Here is a 24,686-nt window from a genome sequence, read left to right as displayed (position 1 = left end):
CTACAATTTCCTTATTTTAAGCATACCTTTACCACAAAGTGATACATAGGATTTTTTCATATTTTCCTACTCCAAAAACCATTCTATTATTAAAGCCAGTTACGTTAGAATAGAAGAAGACGAGGAATCATATATATTCAGGAAGAACACTTGGAGGCAAGGCCAACTATTTCTTCATGACTGAAAATAAAGAGCCATTTAAAAAGCTTGAAAATACAGAGGACCAAAGTTAGTATTTTTTTCTGATCAACTATTCTGTTTGTTAGATTCCGTAACAAATGATACGCAAGGAATTTTGAGCTATAAGAGAATATCAAATGGGTATACACAGGAGCGGTGTGTTGCTGGCCTTTCATTTGTCAGGAACAAACAATGGCTGTGATAAAACCAAAGACTAAAATGCTATCTAAAATTACACTCATTTACAGATGTCATGGTGATAGTGGTTAAGTTAACACAATTCAGAGTCATGCACTCCAAAGCTTTCCAGTTAACCTGCAGCAACACATCATTATATTTGGGTGGGGCTACAGAGGGATCAGTTCTTTACTGATACAGTTTCTAACAATTACAGATGGCCAAAATATTTGTTTCCTCCACAAAGGATATTTGTGGTCTGAGTAAAGAATTTTTTAAGGTACAATTAAATTATTCAACTCAGAATGCCTACTTTATACTACTTGGCATTTGCTTCCTATATCTCTATCAGTCCCATATAAACTCAAGCCAGACAAAATCCCAGCATAGACATGGAGAGGTGGTAAGAAACTCCATCTCCACCTGTGGAACTATTGGCAACCAATGATTCAGTCTTATTTAAGGGTGAGACTCAGGTTGACCAGGCTCCAGGGACAAACCCACACTGAAGAGTATTTGGAGCCACAAACCTGACTCTACAAGCCTTAATATAATGTTATATATATATATATATATATTAGAATACATTAATTGTGGGGGTAGAAAGGGAAGTGCAGATATGGGAAGGGATCTAAATATGATCAAAATATATTGTATGAAATTCACAAAAATTCAATAAAAATTTTTAAAAAGCAGCATTCTGGGTTCTTCTCTCATTGTCCTACCTGCAATGTTGATTGAGGATATGAACGTAGCAAGAGCAGCAAGACTCTGAGGAAATGTGGAAGGATACAGATGTCCTCCCATCAAGGCCAACCCACCAACTGCAGTCAAGCCTAGAAAGCAAACATCAGCATAGTGAGTAAGTACAGTGACATCACAAAATCAAATATTATGGCTGAAAGATTCGTCTTATCAAGATTCAGAAAGGGGAAAGTTCTCAAAATCAAAAACAAGACAGCTTTCTGACATATTTATTAACGTGATGAGAGCAAATGTGATGAAAACTGTTGACAGCATGTCTTCACACCTCTCTTACTTGAAATACTATTGTGGGCAGAAGGTTAACAAACCTTTCCTCCTTTTTCATACAATTCTGGCCTTCCTTTAACTTTCCACCTGTGTTCGCATAAAGATATAAGTCAGCAGATATAGAGCACTGCTTGTAGGAAAGTGACTGCAAGTGGATACCTTGCAACCAGACTGGAAAGCCCTAATCATAAGCTATAGATACTTGACCCAGCCGCCACAGCTTTCAGTTTTCCTAAACAGTGCTTCTTAAAACTGGATTCCTAAGGAAATCCTAGTGGCTATGCCTAAGACATTATAAGAGAGAACCATGCACTCAGTTGGCTGTCCAGTATGGGTGTTGTTCCTTCACATCTGAGCTACTGCTGAGGACCAAAGAGGTGAGTTCCTTGTAGCCACCTGGACTACTACATGGACTGTGGAAACTTCGACCAAAGAGAAATGCCTAACACTACTCCCTGGCAAGTTGGTTACTTGTCCCTAAACTTCATGGTCAATTAATGCCATGTTTGGACTACTGTAGCCTGCTTGCTGAATGTCTAGTTGATTCTAAGAAGAGACCATAGACTATGTTGTAATTAGTTCTGTGAAACACTCACTGGTTTTTTAAAATTTCATCAGTGGAATCCTTTCCTTAAAGGAAATCAAAATTAAAAGAAGTATTAATAGATCTACACTGCTGGAAATGGGAACAAAGAATGACAAACTCCCGTGGCATCTACTTCAACAAGCTCACCAAGCTTTGGGAACTCCCAAGTCAACAGAGTCACAATAACCACTTAAGACACAAAGAACACAGTCTTTGTAAACCTCAGCACTCCTGGACATTAGGAGTTAAAAATCTTTCACAATAATTTCTAAACAATTCCTTAACTTTATAATTTCTCTAAATCAAATTTGTACATGATGGGGCTAGGGAGATGACTCTGTGGTTAAGAGTCACTGGCTGCTCTTCCAGAGGATCCTATTTCAGTTCCTAGCACCTATACGGCAGCTGACAAACATCCAGAAGTCCAGTTCCAGGGAATCCAGTGCCTCTTCTGGCCTCTGTGGGCACTGCACACACATGGTACACTTACATCCATGCAGGCAAAACTCATAACATAAAATAAAAATAAAATAAATCAAAATTTGTACATGTTACTTTTCTAAATGTTGTATTTATAAAAATAGAAGATAAATTATGAGTACATTAAAGAAAGCAATATTATAATTGACAGCATCAAGTACTTACTCTTGTATACAGTATATAGCACATTTAGAAAGATAGAATAAAGGTTGGAATTGGGGGGCATTCCTAGAGATAAGAAGCCTATGACAATCTAAGATGAGGCAAATAAGTGAACAAACCTGAGATTGCATTAGTCACAGACATCAGTGGTGAGTGGAGAGCAGGGGTCACTCCCCAGACAGTGTGGTACCCAATGATGCCAGACAGGCCAAAAGTGGTCACCATCTGAGAAAAGGCTAGATTTGGAGCCACAATGCCCAAACCCATTATCCCAGTAAGACCTAGAGAAAGAGACACAGTATGAGATGACAGCCAATGATCTCAATAAATTTAAATGCATGCACATGCACACACATGTGTGTTCTCTCTCGTTCTCTCTCTCCCTCTCCCTCCCCTCCCCCTCCCCTTCCCCTCCCCCTCCTGTGGAATAATCAGTGTCTTAAAGTCTGTTCACATATCAATAAGTAGCAGATATTTTAGGATACTGACAATTGATATGCAAGAAAGATATTATGGACAAAAATATAACTTTTTCAATTAATATCTTTATTGAATTTTTATGGATTTCATACATTTTAATCATATTTGTACCTCCCCTATCTGCATCCCCCCATAGCCTACCCACAGAATTTCATGCATTCTGCCTTAAATGCTAAAACCTATCAAGTCAAATTTGTGTACCCAGCTGTCTCTCAATGTAAGTTCATCCACTGGAATGTGTTCAGACCATCCAGGGTCACTCCTTTAAAGATCAACTCTCCCTCAACCAGCAGTAATCAGCTACCAATAATTCCTCAGCTAAGGCTGGGGCCTCCTGCCCATTTCACCAGTTCTAGTCTGGGTTTTATCTGACTGAGTTTGCATGGAGCTTGAGCATACTGTCACCATTGCTGTAAGTTCATCTGAGCAGGCTCCCAGGAACCTATAAGAACCTGTTTCTTTATGGTCATGCACCACCCCTGGATCTTACAATCTTTCTGCCTTGACACTGACAACAGAGATGCAAGGAAGATATTATGGACAAAATCTAACTTTTTGACCACTCCCCAAATAAAATGTAAAGATCTAGGAGTATTTGTGAATCACCTTAATAACAATTTGCACATTTTCCCATGCCTAATTTTTCCCTTGTCCCTGTCTTCACATTTACTGACAATGCTACATGTGTTTATATAAGCATTTTTATTCCAGAAGGTCTATAGAAGAGCTACAAAGCACTTTCTACTTGGGCAGGACATAACCTTTATAAGACAGGACTTTTATGAGGCCAATTTTATGTCACTCTCAGTTTTGGCCGAGAAAGAGGGTTTTAAAGGAGTAGGAAGGATTTCATTCACTCCAGCCCCTCCCCAAAACATATGGCTTCCACCCACCAGGGATAAAAGTTTTGCAATTGCTCCCAATTCTGGACTGGACTGCTGGCCAGGGCAGTCAGCTCCAGCCTCAACACCAAGTCAACAAACAGAGTTTTACAAAGCAAAGAAAAAAGTACAAATTAAATTAAGAATGTGCAGAATACAAGCAGTCAGCTCTGAACATACATCTTTAATTATCGCCTTCCTTAATAACAAACATGTGGACAGCTGTTCTGCAACAGAAGAAAGGGTTACCTAGTGGTCAGTAAAAACAGAGACACTGGGCTACAGGGAGCTAGAAATGACCTTTCTTGAATAAGGGACCTTGAATTCTCAGCAGTAACTAATAATTACTTTATAAGTGGCATAAGTAAGAGGAGCAGCTACAAAATAAGTTTACTTTAATTCATTCTTAATGTATATTTTCCCACTCATAGCCAATATTTCAAAAGTTCTAAATGCATGGTCTGTTAAACCTCTAGAGGAAGAGTTAGATAAAATGTTATGCTTTCCAGTTAATGCTAAGAGTGGTGACAAAGAGTTGTGGCTAGTTGTGTTTTCTGAAGTCAGAATGCCGAGTTTGAATCCTCATTCTGCTGCCTACTAGATGTTTGATCTTAGGCAAGCTATTTAACCTCTCTGTGCTTCAATGTCCTTCTCCACAAAATGATTAGCCCTCTATGCCTTCATCTTAAAAAGAACATGATAATATTCCCATATTACTGAATCTTTGTAAAGCAAAAATGAGCTAAGACAGGAGAAGCACAAAGAATGCCTGGCACTCACTAAATGCTAGCTTCAATTTTAAATTATCACACTTCACACCTAGGAAGATGTTCATCTAGTAGAAACACCTTGCCTCAAAAAATATAACAGACATTTGTACCCAAATGTCCTTCAGTGTAGTCAGATGAGTCTAGTCAGCCCATGTAGAGATCATATATAAGACATACTCTCCCTCAGAGGTCTAAATTTGATTAAGAACTGTTGTATGAAATTACAAAAGCTCAATAAAAAATATTTATATATGATAAAAAGAGAAAAAAATATATAACAGAAACCTAGAAAAATAAATCATCCCATAAGCCTTGCTACATTCTCTAATGCATCTCAAAGACAAATGGAAATACAGGATCCTACTCAGAAAACTCCATGTATAATACAATAATCTTGCTTCTTTTTTTTTTTTTTTTTTTCCTTAAGCAAAGTGAGTGCAAGTAGGGACACTGGCCCATCTACTTACAAGGTTCCTAAGCAGAAGTTTTCTCAGTCATCTTGCTGAGTCTTGCTCTTTATTCAAGGAGAGTTACACATTTAGCATTGAAACATCTGGACTCAAATGGGAATTTAGAGAATGCTGTACAATAATCTTGCTTCTTTTTTTTTTTTTTTTTTTCCTTAAGCAAAGTGAGTGCAAGTAGGGACACTGGCCCATCTACTTACAAGGTTCCTAAGCAGAAGTTTTCTCAGTCATCTTGCTGAGTCTTGCTCTTTATTCAAGGAGAGTTACACATTTAGCATTGAAACATCTGGACTCAAATGGGAATTTAGAGAATGCTGAGCCTACAAGAATTCTGTGTGCCTGGTGCTCATCCCCTTAATTCTTTATAGTTTGCTTTTGTTTTGTTTTTGCTTTGACACTAACCAGATCTAAACATTTTAAATTCAGTCTATAGGAGTAAAACCAATTTAAAATCAAATACCATATTTCAGAGAATGAATATTTTTCACTATTTTACAATCATTCTTTAGTGTTTTCATAAAGATCAATTTTAAAAACAAGAAATTATGGGGCTGGAGAGATGGCTCAGCAGTTTAGAGCAATGGCTGCTCTTGCAGAGGACCTAGGTTCTATTCCCAATACCCACATGGAGGCTAACAACCATCTGTAACTCCAGTTCCAGGGGAATCCAATGCCCTCTTCTGACCTCTGTGGGCATTGCACAACACAAGTGCACTTACACACATGCAGGCAGGCAATACACTCATACACATAAAAAAAATAAATATTTTTTAAAACAAGAACATATGATAAATTATAAAGAAAGGGACCCAAATTAAATACTAAAGCTTTTTACTAGCTGGGTGTGATGGTGCACCCCCTTTAATCTCAGCACTTGGGAAGTAGAAGCAGGCAGATCTCTATGAGATCAAGGACAGCCTGGTCTACATAGTAACTTAGAATGCTAATCAAGCTCAAGGCTATTCCTTATATAATACTATTTTTCTTCAAGAAAATCATTTGGTCCTTTTGTCTTACCCAATTGTGCAGTTAGCCTAATATTTCACAAGGCACAAAATCTCTGAAATGCATTTGTATGCATTTAACACCAGCACCATCTGATAGTCACTGCTACTCAATAGATTTGATGTAGGTAATATTAATGACTATATTTAAGATGTTTTCTGTTAAAAAAAAAAAGTACAAATAGCTTGTATAGTGTTTCACAGGTCTTCACTCAAGTATTTAACACAGGGCCTGTGTTACTTGGAGTAATCACCATAGTCTCCAAGGTCACAGAGCTAGGACAAGTAATATGTGGGTAAGTCTATTAGGCTCAGTACTAATAGGATCCAAAAAGTAAGAACAGCATTGTATTTACTATGTATGACAATTAATATACCACACACAAAACTCATCTAGGATAGTCCTGATAAATGTGACCCTCACCTGCTGCATACACAGAAGCGTTTTTCAGCGTCTTGGTGTACAGAGAAACAGGACTCGCTTTTTCACCTTCCTTCCCAGTTTCTTTCTTCTCTTTGACTGGGGCTTCTTGAGGAATATTTTTTGGTGTGGGAGTCGGGAAAATCACTTTTCCATCCTAACAAACATCATAAAATATATTTTTGTGGCCAAATTGGCATCTCAAAATAACTTACAGAAGATAGCTCAGGTGGAGAAAAAAGGATCATTTAAATAAAATGCATATATAATTACATATATATACATAAAATTTATAAAATGAGTATATTTGTGCTAAATGTATGTAATTTGTATGTGCCTGGGGCATTTATAGAAGAATTCAGATAAAACCATGAAAAGTAAATAAGTGGGGAGAGTAATTAACCTTTATTAAACTTCTGTTTCTGGTTTTCAAACACAATATATATTTTCAGTGACTCATATGTACCTAAGTCTTTGAAATGTCTTTAAATCAGTCTCTATTTTTAAACAATTTCCATTAGCACACTAATGCTTTATTATAATGTAGTTCTATTCCCAAATAAGATTCTTCCATGAACAGAAATTCTAAATCAAACTTACATTAAAAACACAGGAGAAAAGAAAACTCTCACCTTCATCACAACAGTTCCTCTAATGACATGAGCCACTGTACCAAAGTCAAAATCATCTTTCACTTCAAAATAAAAATTATCCTTGTCAGGGCTGATGGCCTTCAGGAGTTTGGTGATGTTGTTGGAATAGAGAGTGCTGGCCTGAGTGGCCATCCGGCTGGGAAGGTCTGTATAGCCTATATGAGTAATACCCTAAATGAAAAACCACATTGTCACAAAGGTCAATTACACTATGCTTACTTTCCTTCTAGGATGATTCTCATGCACAGTCCAGGTTCAGTTTAGAAATTATATTTCTCTGTAGATATATACACATACAAACATCAATGCACACCTCAAAGTGAGCTTTAATTATGTCCAATTTAATATAGTTTTTCCAAGATTTCTATGTTTTATTTTTTAAGTTTCAGGCTTCAATTTCTCCAAATACTTGAAGGAATATACATGATCTTACAGAGGACTTGGGGTGCATCTTAGTGGAAAAACAGGCATGAGGCCCTAGGTTTGACCCCTTACACTGCAAAAGAAATTTAAAAAGAAAGAGAAAAGGACTGAAAAGATGGTTCAGTGTTTAAGAGCACTTTCTGCTCTTCCAGAAATTCTGGGTTCAGTTCCTAGCACCTACATGATGGCTAACACATGTCCTAAGTCCAATCCAGGGAACCTGACACCCTCTTCTAGCCTCTGCAGGCAACATATATACAGGAAAAGCATGCATACACATAAAATAAAAATACAATCCTTTTAAAAATAAAAATAAGAGAGGGGCTAGAGAAATGGCTCAGCAGTTAAGAGCACTGGTTGTTCTTGCAGAGGATCTGGGTTCGATTCCCAGCACCCATGTGGAGACTAAACCACCATCTGTAATTCCAGTTCCAGGGCATCTGATTCCCTCTTATGACTTCTGAGGGCAGTGCACCCAACACTAGTGCACTTACATGCATGCATGCAATACACTTATCGAAAGAAAGAAAGAAAGAAAGAAAGAAAGAAAGAAAGAAAGAAAGAAAGAAAGAAAGAAAGAAAGAAAGAAAGAGAGAAAGAGAAAAAGAAAGAAAGAGAAAAAGAAAGAAAGAGAAAAAGAAAGAGAGAGAAGTTGTCAGAAAAAAGTGATGGGCCAGCCTGGTATACATAGTGAGTTTCAGGCCTTAGGGAGGGAGGGAGGGAGGGAGGAAGGAAGGAAGGAAGGAAGGAAGGAAGGAAGGAAGGAAGGAAGGAAGGAAAGGAAGGAAGGCCCTCATGAAGGGGAGTGGACCCAGGAAGAGTTAGGGGAAGTAGTGGAAAGTCAAAATGACCAAAATAGATTTTATGCATGTATGAAATTCTTAAAGGATAAAAAATATATTTTTTAAACTTCAAAAATCACTAGATATCAGATTTATAGGCAGAAGATGCTTTTTTGCTATACCTTATGAACATAAAGTTCTCCTGGCTTTGTGGTTTCAAAGTTTCCACCAGCCTCAGCAGCTAAATCCACAACAACTGAACCTTCCTTCATTGACTCAATCATCTCTTTACTAAATAAAACCGGAGCCTTTTTACCTGTTAAGATCAAAGAAAACAGTACAAATTGTTATGCTTATTTTTCTAATTGCTACAATACTCCCTGGGCATTCTAGAATTTAGTATGTGTAATTTTAACTCTTTACAAGATACTCTGAAAGACTAGACCACAGGTGAGACTGGCCATTCCCTTCAGGAAAGATATCTATGTGGGCTGCAAAGCCAAGGTGCGGGAGGGTGCCACTCAGCTGATGAGGAAGCCTTACTTGGCTTGGCCTGGGGATCTCAGCCGTGCTTTTCCCAGGACCATTAACTAAGCGATCTTAATTGTTTTAAAAGAATACATAAAATAAACCAATATGGAAACTACGTCCACCCAAACTGAACAATTCATAAAGGTCACACATGTAAAGAGTACATTCAGTACTCATTTATGAATTACAAAATAGAGTATTTTCATTCATCTTAACAAATGTCACCAGATTTTCCAACTCATTACTTACCTTAATCTAACACAGGACACTGTCTAGAAGAGACCAGAAAGTACTGTGAAATAAAAGCTGTGGAAGATCCTGGCTCCAAAGGGTTAGGAAGCACTCATGTACTTGTATTTCCAACCATTGATCCTTTGCCTGTAGTCAATCCTATCTATGCCTGGTGCTGGGAATGCAGAAGTAGGTAAACAGCAAAGGTCGCTGTTCTCATAGGATGCATCCTGCTCTTGTGATATTTCACACTTTAAATTCACAGTGTGCTTTTAGGAAGCTCTCTACTTCTTAGAGGATAAATCCCCTAAATCAAAAGGGAATGGAAATAAACTTGTATGATTAGTAGGACGGAAGCACAGCAGTAATAGTCTAATTTTTCTTTTTTTAAATTTTTAATTCTGCATTTATAAGCTTTTAGTAAAAATGCTGTCAATCTTATACATTAAAGTCAATTAAAAGTTAAATTTGTATTAAAATCATTTGGTTTTCAAACCACTTGACTGGAATACATATGATTCCAAAAGGAAAAATGGTATTTATTTGTGGTACATATGAAAATTATAAAGATGAATATGAGTATTTTTGAGTTACCGCAATTTGTTTGCTACAAATTTCATACTTCCAAGAAAAAGTTCAAATCCTTATTACTGAAGGCTTTTCTTCCATTGGTTAAACAGTTCTTTCTAATATGCACTACAATGGCTAACCTTGGTTGTCAACAACACACCTGGGAAGAGGGAACCCCCACCTGAGGAATTTCCTCCCTGTGTTTGGCCTGTGGTGATGTCTATGGGGCATTTTCTTGATTGCTAATTGATGTAGGAGGGCCCAGCCCACTGTAAATGATGCCATCTCTGGGCTGGTGGGCCTGAGCAGTATAAGAAAGATAGGTGAAGCCAGGCATTGTGGGGCATGCTTTTAATCCCAGCACTCAGGAGGCAGAGGCAGGTGGATCTCTGTGAGTTCAAGGCCAGCCTGGTCTACATAGAAAGTTCCAGGTCAGCTGGGGCTACAGGGAGAACCTGTCTCAAGAAGACAAAAAAAAAAAAAAAAAAAGATAGTTGAGCAAGCCAGAGGAGCAAGGCAGTAAGCAGCATTCCTCCATGACCCCTGCCTCTATTCCTGCTTGAGCTCCTGACCTAACTTCCTTAATGATGGATGATAACCTGTAAATTGAAATAAACCCTTTCCTCTCAAGTTGATTTTGGTCATAGTGTTTATCACAGCAATAAAAGCAAACTAGAAAAGCCAGATGGTTTGTTGAATGTTTCTTTCTTCTGAGTCTCCATTAAAAAAAAAAAAAAAAAAAAAAAAGAATCGAGAGTAATTTTTCCCCAAATTCACACCCTGAAGTTCTGGCAGCTTCAAAGGTCCTCAGAATTCCTCGGAACTATTCCTTTCCCCTGTCTATGCACCCAACAAAGGCACCTGGAATACTTTCCTGAACTTTGAGAATGCAAACCATATATATCGAGGACTCTTCCCATAATAAAGGTCATACCCCTCAGCTCTCCACGAATTGCTGGCTATAAATCATGGTAGCTGCAGCCTGTACTTTATAGATATGTACTGTGATCACATCCCACCCTCTTATCCTGAACCACTTCTGATACTGGCCATCCATCCTCTTGTTTGTTATAGCTTTTTCTTCCTCCTCACTTGTATCTTCCAATCTTGGGCTGATAGGCCTAAACCCTTTAAGATGCAGGATGCCCTCTTTGGTTTCTAACTAACACCAACTTTGTGGCCACCAATGTCACAAATTTTATTTGGCATCTAATTAATTTGTCAGGCGTTAGGAATTCTGGATTGTTTTTTTATCTTCAAAGACATCAATATCTAAGAATCAGTCTTTGAACTTGAAAGCTACCATTGTGCAAGACATCATGTGGCCAAAACATTAGCACTCCTTAGAAAATATAAAGTGTACATTTCCTCTAATTTCCCTTATTCGGCCTGTACAAACAAATTTTCAGTGACTGACACAGCCTTAAGAAACACATACACATTTGTTTCTTGATATAATTTAGGTGTTTTTCTTATTGTTCTGAAATTCAATCACTTTTGAAACAATAGCTTTTTTTTTCACACTGAATACTTAGTATAAAGACCAGAGGGTATCAGTAGAATAATTTGAAATCTATCCAGGTGGGCTGGAGAGATGACTCAGCAGTTAAAAGCACTGGCTACTCTTGCAAAGGACCTGGGTTCAGTTCTCAGCACCCACAAAGCAGACAACAATCATTTGTAACTCCAGTTCCAGGGGGCCCAACGCCCTCTTCTGGCCTCTTCAGGCATTGTACAGCATGGGTGCATTTACATACATGCAGGCTTTACACTCATAAACAGAAAATAAAAATAATAAGTAAAATATTTTTTTTAATCTAGCCAGGTATAGTGGCACATGCCTATACTCCAAACAATTATACAGTAGAGGCAACAAAATCAGGATTCTCTTTAAGAATCCTCAGCTTCAGCTACATAGTAAGTTCAAGATCAGCCTGAACTACATGAGATCCTGTCTCAAACCACCTTCTTCCCACCAAAAAAAAGTCTGTTTAGGTTACAAGAAAAAGTCACAGAGGAATATATTAAGACAAGAAATTGAGGGATATAGTTCAGGGTCAGCCAATTGCCTAGTGTACATCAAGTCCTAGGTTTAATTCCCAGCACCACAAAAATAACAGGGTTGGTGAAAAGGGTCATCAGATAAAGGTGCTTGCTGCCAAGCCTGATAATTTGAGTTAAATCCCTGGGGTACACCTGACAGAAGGAGAGAACCGATTCCTGCTGTCCTCAGATCTCCACTTGTGTCCCATGACACACACATCCATACACACACTAAATAAAAATGTAATTTTTAAAAGCACATATGTGTTTAAAATATATAATGTATACATGTTTTATGTACATATATAAAAATCCCATATGCTATATAACTTGCAACAAAACTGGGACATGTAGCATTTACCAATATTGGGGCATATTCAAGTGGTGAGACTGATTTATTTTCATCTCTGTACTTTTGCTTATCTCCAAAATGTTCTAATTTTAAAATGAAGAAATCTCAACAAGGACTACAGGGAATACAATGATGGATAGAACAGGCCAGCTGCCTGAAAGCACTCACATGTGGATCTTTTTTTTTTTTTTTTTCTGGAAACTGCAGAAATGAAAATTGAAAACAGAAGGGAAAAAATGGTGCCAAAAGAGAAGCAGGATAGTAAATAAAGTTCCAAACAGGCAAAACCTCAAAAGAACAGGTCAAGAGGGAGAAAGACTAAGAAAGCAATTTCAAAATAGTATCCTACGCTATGATAAAATATAAGTGCATGTTATCATGATATTACAAAATGATAAAATATGATAAAATGATATGATAAAATATATGTGCATGTTATGATAAAATATGATAAATATGATAAATATGATAAAATATAAGTGCATGTTATCATGATATTACAAAAAGAAAAGAAAAAAGGAATAAAATGTTTAGTTGTGTACTGGGTAAATTTTTTTCTACTCAAACTTAGTATCATGGGGCTGGAGAGATGGCTCAGTGGTTAAGAACGCTGTTCTTGCAGAAGACCCGAGCTCGAATCCCAGCACCCACATGGCAGCCAACAAATGTCCATAACTCCAGTTCCAGGGGATCCGACAGTCTCTTCTGTCCTCCACAGGCACTGCATGACACAGGTTCATTTACCTATATGCAGGCAACACACACATACACATAAAATAAAAATATATAATTTTTTTTTTTGTCTTTTTGAGACAGGGTCTCCCTGTAGCCTCAGCTGTCCTGGAACTCACTATGTAGACCAGGCTGGCCTTGAACTCACAGAGATCCACCTGCCTCTGCCTCCCGAGTGCTGGGACTACAGGCATGCACCACCACACTGGGGTAAAAAAAAAATATTTTTTAAAAATTTAGTATCATACTATTTATTTTTATGTGTATGAATGTCTTGCCTGCACAGATGTAAGTGCAGCATGTACGTGCAATGACTGCAGAAGCCAGAAGAGGGCATTGTATCCCCTGGGACTGGAATTACCTACAGATGTTAACTGCCATGTAAATGCTGGGAAACAAACTCAGGTCCTCTGCAAGAGCAAGGCAGTACTGTTAACCATTCATCTCTCCATCCCCCTAATATCACGCTTTAAACTCCAGTTAGATCATAATTAATTGCAAAATAATCAACCCATAAGAGAAAAAGGGGGAAAAAAAAAACACCTTGGAATCTCTAGTCTGTGAATAATAAAGGACTTTGTAAATTTAAAGCTATGGGGAAAATTACAAAGGAAACAACAGACTTAAATTTGGAACTTATTTCTGGTCTAAGGTATAAGGTATAAGTGAGGGACTATGGAGAATCTGCAGCTAAGAGCACTCACTGCTCTTTCAGAATACCAGAGTTCAGTTCCCAGTACCCATGTTGAGTTTTTCACAACTGCCTGTAACTCCATCTCCTGGGGATCAGACACCCTCTTCTGGCTTCTGCAAGCATCTGTACACACATACATACATACACACACACACACACACACACACACACACGCACACACACACACTTTTTTAAGGCCAGCCTATTCTACACAACTAGTTCTAGACCAGCCAGGTCCACATAGTGAGACCCTGATTCAGTAATTAATTGATCAATCAATTAAAATCTTTGAGGGAAATATAAGAAAACACTTTTAATTCACAGAAATTTAATAAAAGACAAAAATACTAAGATCCTAATAAATAACTGACAGTATAAATAAATGGTCAATTCAAAAACTGGTAATAAATATTTACCCTGAGGAGAATCAGAGAAATATGAGTATAAAAAGTGATAAAGATTTTTTGGCTTCTCAAACTAAGAGTCAAAAACCACATAGGACAGGACTGTGGAAAGAACATGGAAGATGGGTAGAGGCTAGAATGGGGAGGTGAATATGATCAAAGTGTATTATATGAACACAGGGGAATGTACAATTTATGAATGCTAATAAATAAATTATGCTTCATATTGAAATGAAACAAAAAAGTAGACAATCTTTTGATGATATTATGTACTACAAAATCTCTCAAGAGAGCAGCTTATTGGGTATATGTAAATTGGCAAAAAAAAAGATATTGACCATTCCATTAATTTCACTTCTAAAATCTTACTAATTAGGGAAAATAAATGAAAGTGCAGACATAGGAAGTATGCCGAAAAAATGTTCCAAGAGCATTGTTTTTAACTGACAAAAAAAAGCAGAAATAAACTAAAAGCACAACTTTGGGGAAAACTGCTAAGTATGGTAGATTTGAAAAAGAAAATTAAATATATTGACTGAGTTCTTAATGACTCATCAGATTGCATATGACAGAATATTGGGAAAAATACACATCTTGATCGTAACATTATTAAAATGTATTGAAAAAGGGCTGAAGGGAAATGATAAAACATTAATATTTCTAAGTTAAGAAATCACAGATGATTTTCATTTTCTACTGCATACTTTATTTCATAATTAACAAAGTCAGATACCTTTTTTGCGTGTGTATCCGTTCTACGCATATATGTGTATGTGTTCATGTATACATATACAAGGCGGAAAGCGCATGTGGAGGTCAAAGATGTATGTTTGGTGTTTTATCATCCTCTAACTTGTTTTAATAGGATCACTCATTGAACCCAGAGCTTACTGATTAGCTAGGTTGACTGGCCAGCCAGCCCCAGGTATACCTCTGTCTCCTCTTGACCAGCACTAGGGTTGCAGATGCACATGCCACTGGGGATCTGAACTCAGGTCCTCATGCTTGCACAGCTAGCACTTTACCAACTGTGCCAACCAACCCCATGTGCCACTGTCATAAAAAAAATAATAAGTAAATAAGTAAAGTATCTCTGTATAATCACAACCAATATCTCCTTTAAACAAAAGACATGCTTTGATATTTATTACTAGAAGAATTAGAATAACTTTGAAAAAAAACACTGGACCAACCCATGTACTTAACACACAAAAGAGCTTTGTGTGAACTCACCTACCCTCCCAACTGCTGCATTAGGACAACCTGACAAAGGGCTTACCAAAACCCTTCAAAGGAGGACAGAGACTGAAGATGGAGAAGAGAATGGTGCTGCAGATTTTTCACACTGTATAACACAGAAAAAAATACACCCAACATTCCCCACAAAGCTTTTCAAATATAAAAATAAAGCTAAAAAAGGATGAAAGACAAATGAGAATTTTGGATTTTCTAAGACATGAATGCAGAAAGCAGCAGAAGAGTTAATGAAAGAACACAGGAAGGAGTTAGGGGGCAGGACGAGGTGTTTTTGTTTTTCAAGGTACAGCTGGGCTTTCCCATTTTGAAGCACAGCTTTGTTAATTTCATCATTTATCTGAAAAAGACAGAACTTCCAAAAAAGTCAAGACTGCTGCATTTCCAAATACTACCCATCTAAAAAAATAAAAAATAAACAGGCGTGGTGGCACATGCCTTTAATCCCAGCACTTGGGAGGCAGAGGCAGGCGGATCTCTGTGAGTTCAAGGCCAGCCTGGTCTGCATAGTGAATTCCAGGACAGCTGGGGCTACAGGGAGACCCTGTCTCAAAAAGACCAAAAAATAAAATAAAATAAAATAAATTTTTAAAACACCAGAAAAAATGAATGAGAGAATATTTCCTGGCAAGATACAAACTGAGTGAAGGGTTTGACAGAATATTCACAAAATAGTTCTTGTTCCTTTCTGGTTCATGGACATTAAGCTCCTTTGGTAAAGCTACTCGGTTCCTTCTCATTTGGGGGTTATTGTCACACTTCTGCCAAGACAATGGTAAGATATCAGTGCTCAGTCATTATTCAAACACTCATTTGACCACTGACTGAGCTAATAATTATTTAATTTCCGGCCACAGATAGGCCAAATCTGAAAGAAAATATTTACTTATAATTCTAGGATCTATAAAAATAACTTAGTATTTTGCCATGGATTTAGAACTAACTAAAAGAAGTTGTATCTAGAGATTAGTGAGTAGTTTCTTTACTAGAAAATTAGGATGAGGCAAGCTTTTATCTGGCTGGGGATATAACTTGGTGGTAGAGCACTCTCCTAGCATTCATGAGGTTCTAAGTGCCACCAAAAATTTAAGTAATTAATTAATCATCTGAATTGTTAAAATATTTTATTTTTTATTTGTATGCGTGTATTGCCATTTTAATTATACAGTTTTCTTGTCAAAAGACATTATATGGAGTAAGAGTGACCCGGGTTAATTCCAAGGCCTCCTTGAATTTCTGTATGCAACTTGGCTCTATGTTCTAAAAAGAACCTTAGTTGTGTGCATTGTTTTTTGATGTAGACACAGTTGTAATTCATATACACTATTTTTTTTTGAGACAGACTCTCATGGAGCCCAGTGTGGCCTCAAACTTGTAATTAACCAAAGATGACTTTGAACTCTTGATCCTTTTGCCTCTGCCTCCCAAATGCTAGGATTTCAGGCATAAGTTATCATGCCTGTCTCAAATTTCATTTTTAAATGTTACCGGATTCACGGTATCTTTTCATAATCATGGTTTTCTCATTAAATTTACACTGAGCTGTAGCTTGAAAGCATTAAAATTAGAAACTGTTAAAAAAGTTACTAATGTCTGAAAATAGCTTCAACAACTTGCTGCCATCTAACAAAAAAAATACATCCTTGGCTTTTCTACAACACTAAATTCAAAAAGAGTGATTTCACTTAAACTAAATACCAAAGACCAAAGATTTACTGGAAAATTTTGTAATGTACCTCTCAGAATAAATCAAGCCTAACATGATCATCTGAAATCAATAAATTCTCAGATTCTATTATATTGGGAAAAGAATCAAACCTTTACAGGCAACTTTAATCAGATGGGGGGGGGGGGGGTGCGGTGTGTACTGCGTCCCTGTGCACAATAAGAGAGAGAGAGAGAGAGAGAGAGAGAGAGAGAGAGAGAGAGAGAGAGAGAAATTAAGAAGAAACCACTAAAACTATTAAGAACAAAAGGACACCAAGATGAAATAGGTTGACCACAAGCTTTTATAATGATTCCAAAGAGCATTGAGAATTATTTACTGGAATTACTCAATGGCATGTAATCATGGGGAAATTCCTAATTCCCTGGCCTGTAAAGCATCAAATTAGAGGCTCAAGAAAAACTTTCTGCTTTAGCACGCATGATATATTTAACTCCATATTCAAAGATTCATAATATAATTTAAAAATCTGTTTATCTAAAACCAAACCAGATTTCTCATGAACAAGTACTTGAGAAACAAGGATACTTTTTAATGTAATATAATACTATATATTGACTAAATGTAAAACTGAGCAGATAGAGAAAACATTCTAAACTTCAGTGCTTTACATATCAAGAAATTCCACTATAACCTAGGCATGGTAGCATCCTTGGGAGGCAGAGGCAGAAGGATCTGGAGTTAAGCATCAATCTCACCTTCATAGCAGGTTTGAGGCTGCATGAGGCTCTGTTCCCCCACCCCCCAATAAAAAAAAAATCCATTATAGCAAGAATTTTGCACTGTTAGGGCTTCAATAGAAAATGTTTCCCATAGCCTGTTGTATTTGGGGCTTGGTTGCTGATAGGCTTTTGGAAAGTGGTTGGTTACTAAGGGCTCTGACCTAATCAATGGATTAATTCCTTGATGGATTCATAATGTGATGGGATTATTGGAAGCTAGAGAAAAGCTGGAGGTGGGGCTTCTTTGGAGAAAGTAGGTCACTGGGGCATGTCCTTGCAAGCACTCTTGTTCTTATCTCTTCCCCTCCCTCCCTTCTCGCCTCCCCCACCTCCTTTCTGTCCACTATGATCTAAGGTTCTCTGCTATGCCTTCCCCACCACAACCAGACTAAACCCTGTGAAATCATGAGCTCAAATAATTCCCTTTCTTAAGTTGTTCATGTCAGGCATTCTGTCATAATGACAGAAGTCACTAACACACAGCATTAGTGGTGTCTACCCTACACCCATTTTCACCTTTAGTCATTTACCTCATTCTCATTTTCTCCACTGTCCATCGGCTTCAAAAGAGAGATGACTTGAGAAAGCAGTTCAGAGGCAGGCTTGGCTGATTAGGGTAATCTCCGCCTAAACAGTTACTGGCTCTGAGACTCGGGTGTTAAGTGAGAAGCAATTAATTGGCCTGCTTAGATGGTCTGTTGTAGAAATGGGAGCAAAACTCAAAGAAAGCCATTAAAAAGAACGGAAAGTTTGCAAAGGGCTTCTGAACAGAAAGCTTCCTTGCTCATGAGGGAGCCTGAAAAGAGGCCTATCTTGTCCTCTGGATGTAGTGTGAACGAACTGAAGGCCTGAAGCTGCTGTGGCTTCCTATGCTCCAGCAAGAACAGAGTCAACTCAGAGAGGATGACAGAGCTTCAAGGGCATGCAGGAGCACATCCACTGGCACCCTGCTTCCACATCCCTCTACACCGGACTTTGTTCTGTTAACACAACCCAAGAAATTTCATTTCTTAAGGTAAATCACATTTCTGCTTCGACAAGCTAAAGACAGCTAATACACACCAGTCTTCTTTGTTTTTATATTACATTTTATTTATTCTGTGCATGTGTGTGTGTGTGTGTGTGTGTGTGTGTGTGTGTGTATTTGTGGGGGTATGGACATACTATAACACGTGTGTGTGGAGGTCAGAAGACAACTTTTGGAAGTCAGCTCTCTCCTTCCACCTTGAGGGTCCTAAGGATTGAATTCAGGTCATCAGGCTTAGTGGCAAGCACCTCTAAGCCATCCTGCCAACCCCCACAGGCTCTTTTGAAATTTCAAAACTACAGATGAAGCTAAAGTATTGCCTTAAGCTTTAAAAAATGTTAAAATGAAGACAAAGGTGCTATATATATGTATATACATAACATATATACATTATATATAATCTGCAAGTGAGAGAAAGACATTGTTGATTATATAATAAATACTGAGTATTAAGAAGCTGCTAAATATTTAATCTACTGATCCATTTCTCTAAGGAGTCTCAGATTTTGCTAACTCCATACTGAAGCAAAGCACAGATACAGGTTCTCCACTTCTGTATCTCAAGAGGTCCTACCAACAACTGCTCACGAACATGAAGAGGTGCTGATTCAAGCCTAAAGATTTCAGCAGAGTACTCTGAATGTGAGCTCTATCTAGAATGAGTTGACCACTTTCTCTGAATAATTAATTCTTTGTATAACAAAAGAAAAGTAATGAAAATTTGCAAACACATGGCTTTTATAAACTGGATAACCTTGAGAGATTTCTAAATATAATGCTATACTTAGAGATGTGATTTCAAGAGACAAATCAGCTGTTAAGTAATACATACAGATTAGGAATCTAAATCTTGCTATAAATCTAAGAACATACCTCTGATTTCTAATGAACATACTAAATATGATGAGAAAAAATTACAAAGTAGATAACAAGAAAAAGGCTGGTAGTTGCACTCATGCATGTGCACACATGTGCACATTCATGCACGTACACACACACAATCCACATCTGTTTTGAACTACATTAGTGTTCCTCCTTGAATTCATAGGTTGATCCCCTAAGCCCCAGTTCCTAAGAACCTGACTACATCTGGAGATAGTGCTGTTAAGGATATGATTAAACTAATCTTGGGCCCTAAAAAAAAATCTTACTGGTGTCCTAAAGAAGAAGAAATTAAATATCAAAGGATACACCAGGGACCTACAGACATAGGAGAAGGGACAGTGGCCTTAGGAAGGTGGTCATCTACAAACCAAAGAGAGAAGTCCCCAAAAAAACAAACCTTGTCAACAACTTGACCTTAAATGTCTAGACCAACAAACTCTGACAAGATAAATTTTTACAGTTACCAAGCTACCAAGTCTGTTGCATTTTGCTATGGAAGCCTTAGCAAGCTAATATAATGTCCTCTTATTCCTGGGCACAGAGCTAGGCCAAAAAAAAAAAAAAAAAACTAACTCCCTTCCCATGTGACTGGTCTTAGGCAAAGATAAGGTAGTAAGAATGATGTGTGACACTTGAAGGCCTCCCATGCACACTCCCCAACTAGAAACAGTGCCCAGAGTAATCTTCAGAGCCTCTTCATGGTGAAAGCAACACTGTTAATCTGAATCCCCACTTGACCAGGAGAATAACAGCTACTACCTGTTGATGTTAAGTGGGGAAAAAAGTAAATTTATATAATAACTGAACAGTTTTATACTCTTGGATTAATCTGTTATAGCAAAGATTATGGATTTAGAGTGAGACTGCCCTAACAAGAAAGAGCAGGGTAGGCAGAAAGAAGGAAATTCCTGCACTACAAGTACTAGCTAGTTGGCAGTAGCTGTTCATCAGAGGTAGTCTCAACCCCCAAGCTCGGGCGGGAGAATGTACTGCTTCTTAATCTTGCAACATACTTTTGGAGAAATAACAGACCAAACCAGAATATAACTCTGTGTCATAATTTTCCCAACAGAAGATCTGTTAAATTTGGCCCAGCAACTCACTCAACACAACCTAAGAAATCAAGACTAACAAATGGCAACAGAAAATGCCACAATTCTGGCATCTTCCTCCTGATGACAAGTTGCCCTGTTAGTGTTGAGAGCTACCAAGAGGTATGTAGACAGCCTGTGGTTAACAATCCTTGATGTTGCAACATATAAGTATTTCTTTTTGTCCTTCAAAATTCTCAAAACAACTGAAAATATGGAAGTAATATTTTCAATACAAAATACACCTAAGGAAGGGGTGCATGAAGGATGAGTCAGTAAAAGTAATATAACCTCCCAAAAGTTGGGAGTCATTGACCTACAGGATATAGTTTTGACGCCTAAAATCATAATGTATACTGAGAAAAAAGAACAATCTAAATAATAAACTCTCACTTTGACAAACTTTGTACAATAGCCAAAACAAGAATTATGGGGCACACGCCTTTAATCCCAGCACTTGGGAGACAGAGGCAGGAAGATCTGTGAGTTCAAGGCCAGTCCGGTCTGTATATCAAGTTCCAGCCCAGCTGGGGCTACAAGGAGACCCTGTCTTAAAAAGACAAAAATAAAAGAATTATCGTTGAGTAATTCAATAAATGGAAAATAATCTGTTATTGCTGTATTATTCTCCTGCCTAAAATCACAAACTTGGAGAGTCATCTTTTTGACTATTCCATCCTATGAAACATGCATTCAAAGATAACAAGCAGCATCAAATGCAGAACTGATGTGGACTTTCAAGAAGATTCTCATCAGAGGAAATATCTCCTTTCCAACTCTTCCCAGTCATGGAAGACTTAAGTGTCCTGTGAGATGGGTATTCTAGAGACCCTAACAAGTATAAATACAAAAAGTACTACTAACTGGAATTAGGTCTAAAATCAGATCTAAGTATATATGACCTAAGGCATTCTAATTTATGTAATTTATAACCAACCAATGAGTATCTTCCTGACAAAACATTTTCCAATTACTGAACACACCTTCCACTACTTCCTGGTTCCATCTCCTGAAAGGTCTAACTATCTGCCTCAAATTGCAGCCTGGCATGTGTCCTAGTTTTGAATAATTTAAGAAAGTTAAGTTTCCAGTCTTAAATTAGCCTCTCCACTGTGGTTATATAAAGCTGATCCAACAGAGTGTTCTATCTGTCTTTGTTTAAATAGCTTTGGAAAAATAAAAAGAATTGTGCCAACCAAGATGTGAGGAAGGCACCCAGAAGTATGAGTTGAACCATGCTTGCTGAGCCATTACTGTACGTAAAGCAGCAGGCCAAGCACTGGCCATGATAGAGATGGATGAAACACTTTCCCTGCAATCATGGAAGACAGGACAATGAAGCAGGATGCAATAACGTGAAGCACAGGCAAGAAGCTATGGATGCAGTAAAAAAATAATATCTAGGACACAGTTGACCCTATGGAAGAAGTGGTAACTGAGTACAGCAGGATTTTAAAAGGCAAGGAAGAACAAGGATGGTATTCCAAGGAGAAAAAGCAATGCATGCAAGTGTATGGAAGGATCTTAGCCTATTTAAAAACATAACTGGCCAACAAGACTGAAATGAGACCCAGACAGTTGCTGAGAGAGAGAGAAAGAGAGAGAGAGAGAGGAGAATGGAAGAATATAAACTTTATATCCAACCTTGATCAATCTAGATGCCTTCCTCTAATGATGCCAGAAACCTGAGTGAACCAAGGACACATTAATCATTACTAAATAAAACCTCAGGCTCTATAGTAGCTATCAATCATTAAATGGAAAAGAGCAAGACCTGAGGTAGGAAAGGGGAAACAGGAAAGCTATATGATCATTCAGATCATGTATTTTTTTTCTTTTGTGTGTGTAGTATATGTGTGCGTGCATATATTTGTACATGCATGTGCACATATGGGTACATACCCATATGGAGGCCAGAGGTCAACATCATTTTTATTTGCCATTTCAGCTAGACTTGCCAGCAAGTCCCCAGGATCCACCTGTCTCTGACCCTCTCCTCCAATGTTGGGGTTATATATACATACTGCCACACCTGACTTTTACATGGGTTCTGGGGACCCGAACTCAAGCCCTCATGCTTGCTCAGCAGGCCCTTTACCCACTAAGCCATCTCCCCAGGCCTGATTATGAATTTTTAATTGAGTTATCATCAAGAAAGACTTTCAGTGGGAAAGCCCGTCTCTACCACAGGAAATCCAGCATGTGCCCCACAGTTCTCTTAGTCATCACTGAAGTTTGGTGATGCTTTCCCAAGAGAGTCACTACAAAACTGCTGTGACTCCTTTGTTCCACCTTAATGTTCCCCTACCTAACTTACTGAACAGATTTTCAATCTGATTCAATCTCTTCCTGTTTAAATATTTTAACTCTCTTGAAGAGGGTTCTAGATGTGGAGTGTGTTAGTGCACATCTTTAACACTAGCAATAGGGAGATAGAGGCAAGTGGATCTCTGTGAATTTGAGGACAGTCCACCTAGTGAATTCCAGGCCAGCCACAGTTACATGGTGAGACCTTGTCTCAAAAAAAGGGAAGTCTAAAACATAAAAGTTCTGAAAACTATATTATCTCAAACACCTTAGCAGAAAAGATTATGAACACATCCTGAGCATTGCCAGAAAGCAGAGCTGGCTTACTTGTTACTGGTCACCCTGAAGGTCAAAGGCTGGACAGGAAGCTTGGTAGCTGTCTCCTCTGCATTCAGCACCACTAAGATTACTTGCATTAAGTGAAATTCTCACCTTTAATGACTCATCCAGCCCAGAAGAGGCAGGATTACAATTACTGCCTTATACAACTATTTCAGTCCACACAGAACTACACGTAAGAACAAGGTCACTGTCCAAATTGCTACATGAAAATAGCTACCTGCCTACGTCCCTCTTTCCACACTTGTACCCTTACCAGATCTTCAGTTCAGCCTTCCGTGAAGGAATCTCAGCTTAAAGAATTTCCAGCAGTTGACTTAATCTTTCTCAAGAAAAACTTTAGAACAACTTCTGTTCTAAGAAACTTTCAGGAGCTAGGCACACCATCAGTTGACTGGTACAAAGATCTAGCACATTTATCAGTAAAGTTATAATGCCAAGTACACTGTTTTCCAAGGGGCATTTGAACCTTTGTATAATATTTAATCTTTTCAATCATTCACATCAATGTTGATTTTCTCAATTTTCAGTCCCCCTGGAGATATGAGATCTTTAGAAAAAAATTACTCTTTTCTTTATAATATTCTAAATAGGTTTTCCTTATTTTTTTAAAAAATTTGCAAAAACTTAAAGGACTGCCAGTCAGTCAGCCTTTTGAGAGCAAGCTCTGGGACAATGTATTGACCAAGAACTTAGTGCAAGTTTAATATGAAGATCATGGCTTCAAATGGAAAAGGCACAGTGAAGCAGATTACGAAACTTCTTTAATTCATCTTCAAAATTATCACACAATTTGACCTACTAAAACACACTGTGTAAATAAATAAATAAGTAAATGCCATTTGGGCACAGCACTTAGGCTGAGGTAGTAGGATCACAAGTTCAAGACCAGCAGGGGCTACACAGCAAGACCCTGTCTTAAAACAAAATAAGCTGTGAATGAGGCAGGTGAACTCAAAAGGTCAGTATGTTTAATGAAGAAGTCATGAGTTATCTTGGCATTGTGGCACATACCTTTAATCCCAGCATTCGGGAGACAGAGGCAGACAGATCTGCGATTTTTGAGTACAGCCTGGACTATCCAGTGAGACCCAGGCCAGCTAGGGTTACAGAGCAAGACCTTGTCTCAGAAAACAAACAAAATAAGAAATCTAGAGTTGTATCATTCACAGATTTATAATCAATAATAAAACTATGCACTATGTCAAAATTATCACCATTTCTTTATTAAGAATTTGTTAATTAAAGCTAGCTAGCTTTCGGGTTTTATCATTCACGCT

At 37.9% G+C, this 24,686-nt stretch overlaps 1 protein-coding gene across 5 annotated transcripts in view; it reads right to left on the bottom strand.

The window, feature by feature from the left end:
- Nucleotides 1-24,686, bottom strand: part of Nnt (nicotinamide nucleotide transhydrogenase) — a 109,032-nt gene that overhangs the window by 53,261 nt on the left and 31,085 nt on the right. For all 5 annotated transcript variants that reach the window (XM_008832930.2, XM_008832929.3, XM_017798106.2 and 2 more), the window contains 5 exons: nt 8,681-8,814; nt 7,273-7,464; nt 6,644-6,797; nt 2,737-2,898; nt 1,083-1,193 (listed from right to left, as the gene is read on the bottom strand). In XM_008832930.2, coding sequence (XP_008831152.1) covers nt 1,083-1,193; nt 2,737-2,898; nt 6,644-6,797; nt 7,273-7,464; nt 8,681-8,814 — 753 coding nt within the window. The remainder of the gene's footprint in view (nt 1-1,082; nt 1,194-2,736; nt 2,899-6,643; nt 6,798-7,272; nt 7,465-8,680; nt 8,815-24,686) is intronic.

The sequence above is a fragment of the Nannospalax galili genome, unplaced genomic scaffold (assembly GCF_000622305.1).
Source record: "Nannospalax galili isolate Female #2095 unplaced genomic scaffold, S.galili_v1.0 scaffold235, whole genome shotgun sequence".
NCBI lineage: Eukaryota > Metazoa > Chordata > Mammalia > Rodentia > Spalacidae > Nannospalax > Nannospalax galili.
This window is presented reverse-complemented; position numbering and strand designations above follow the sequence as displayed.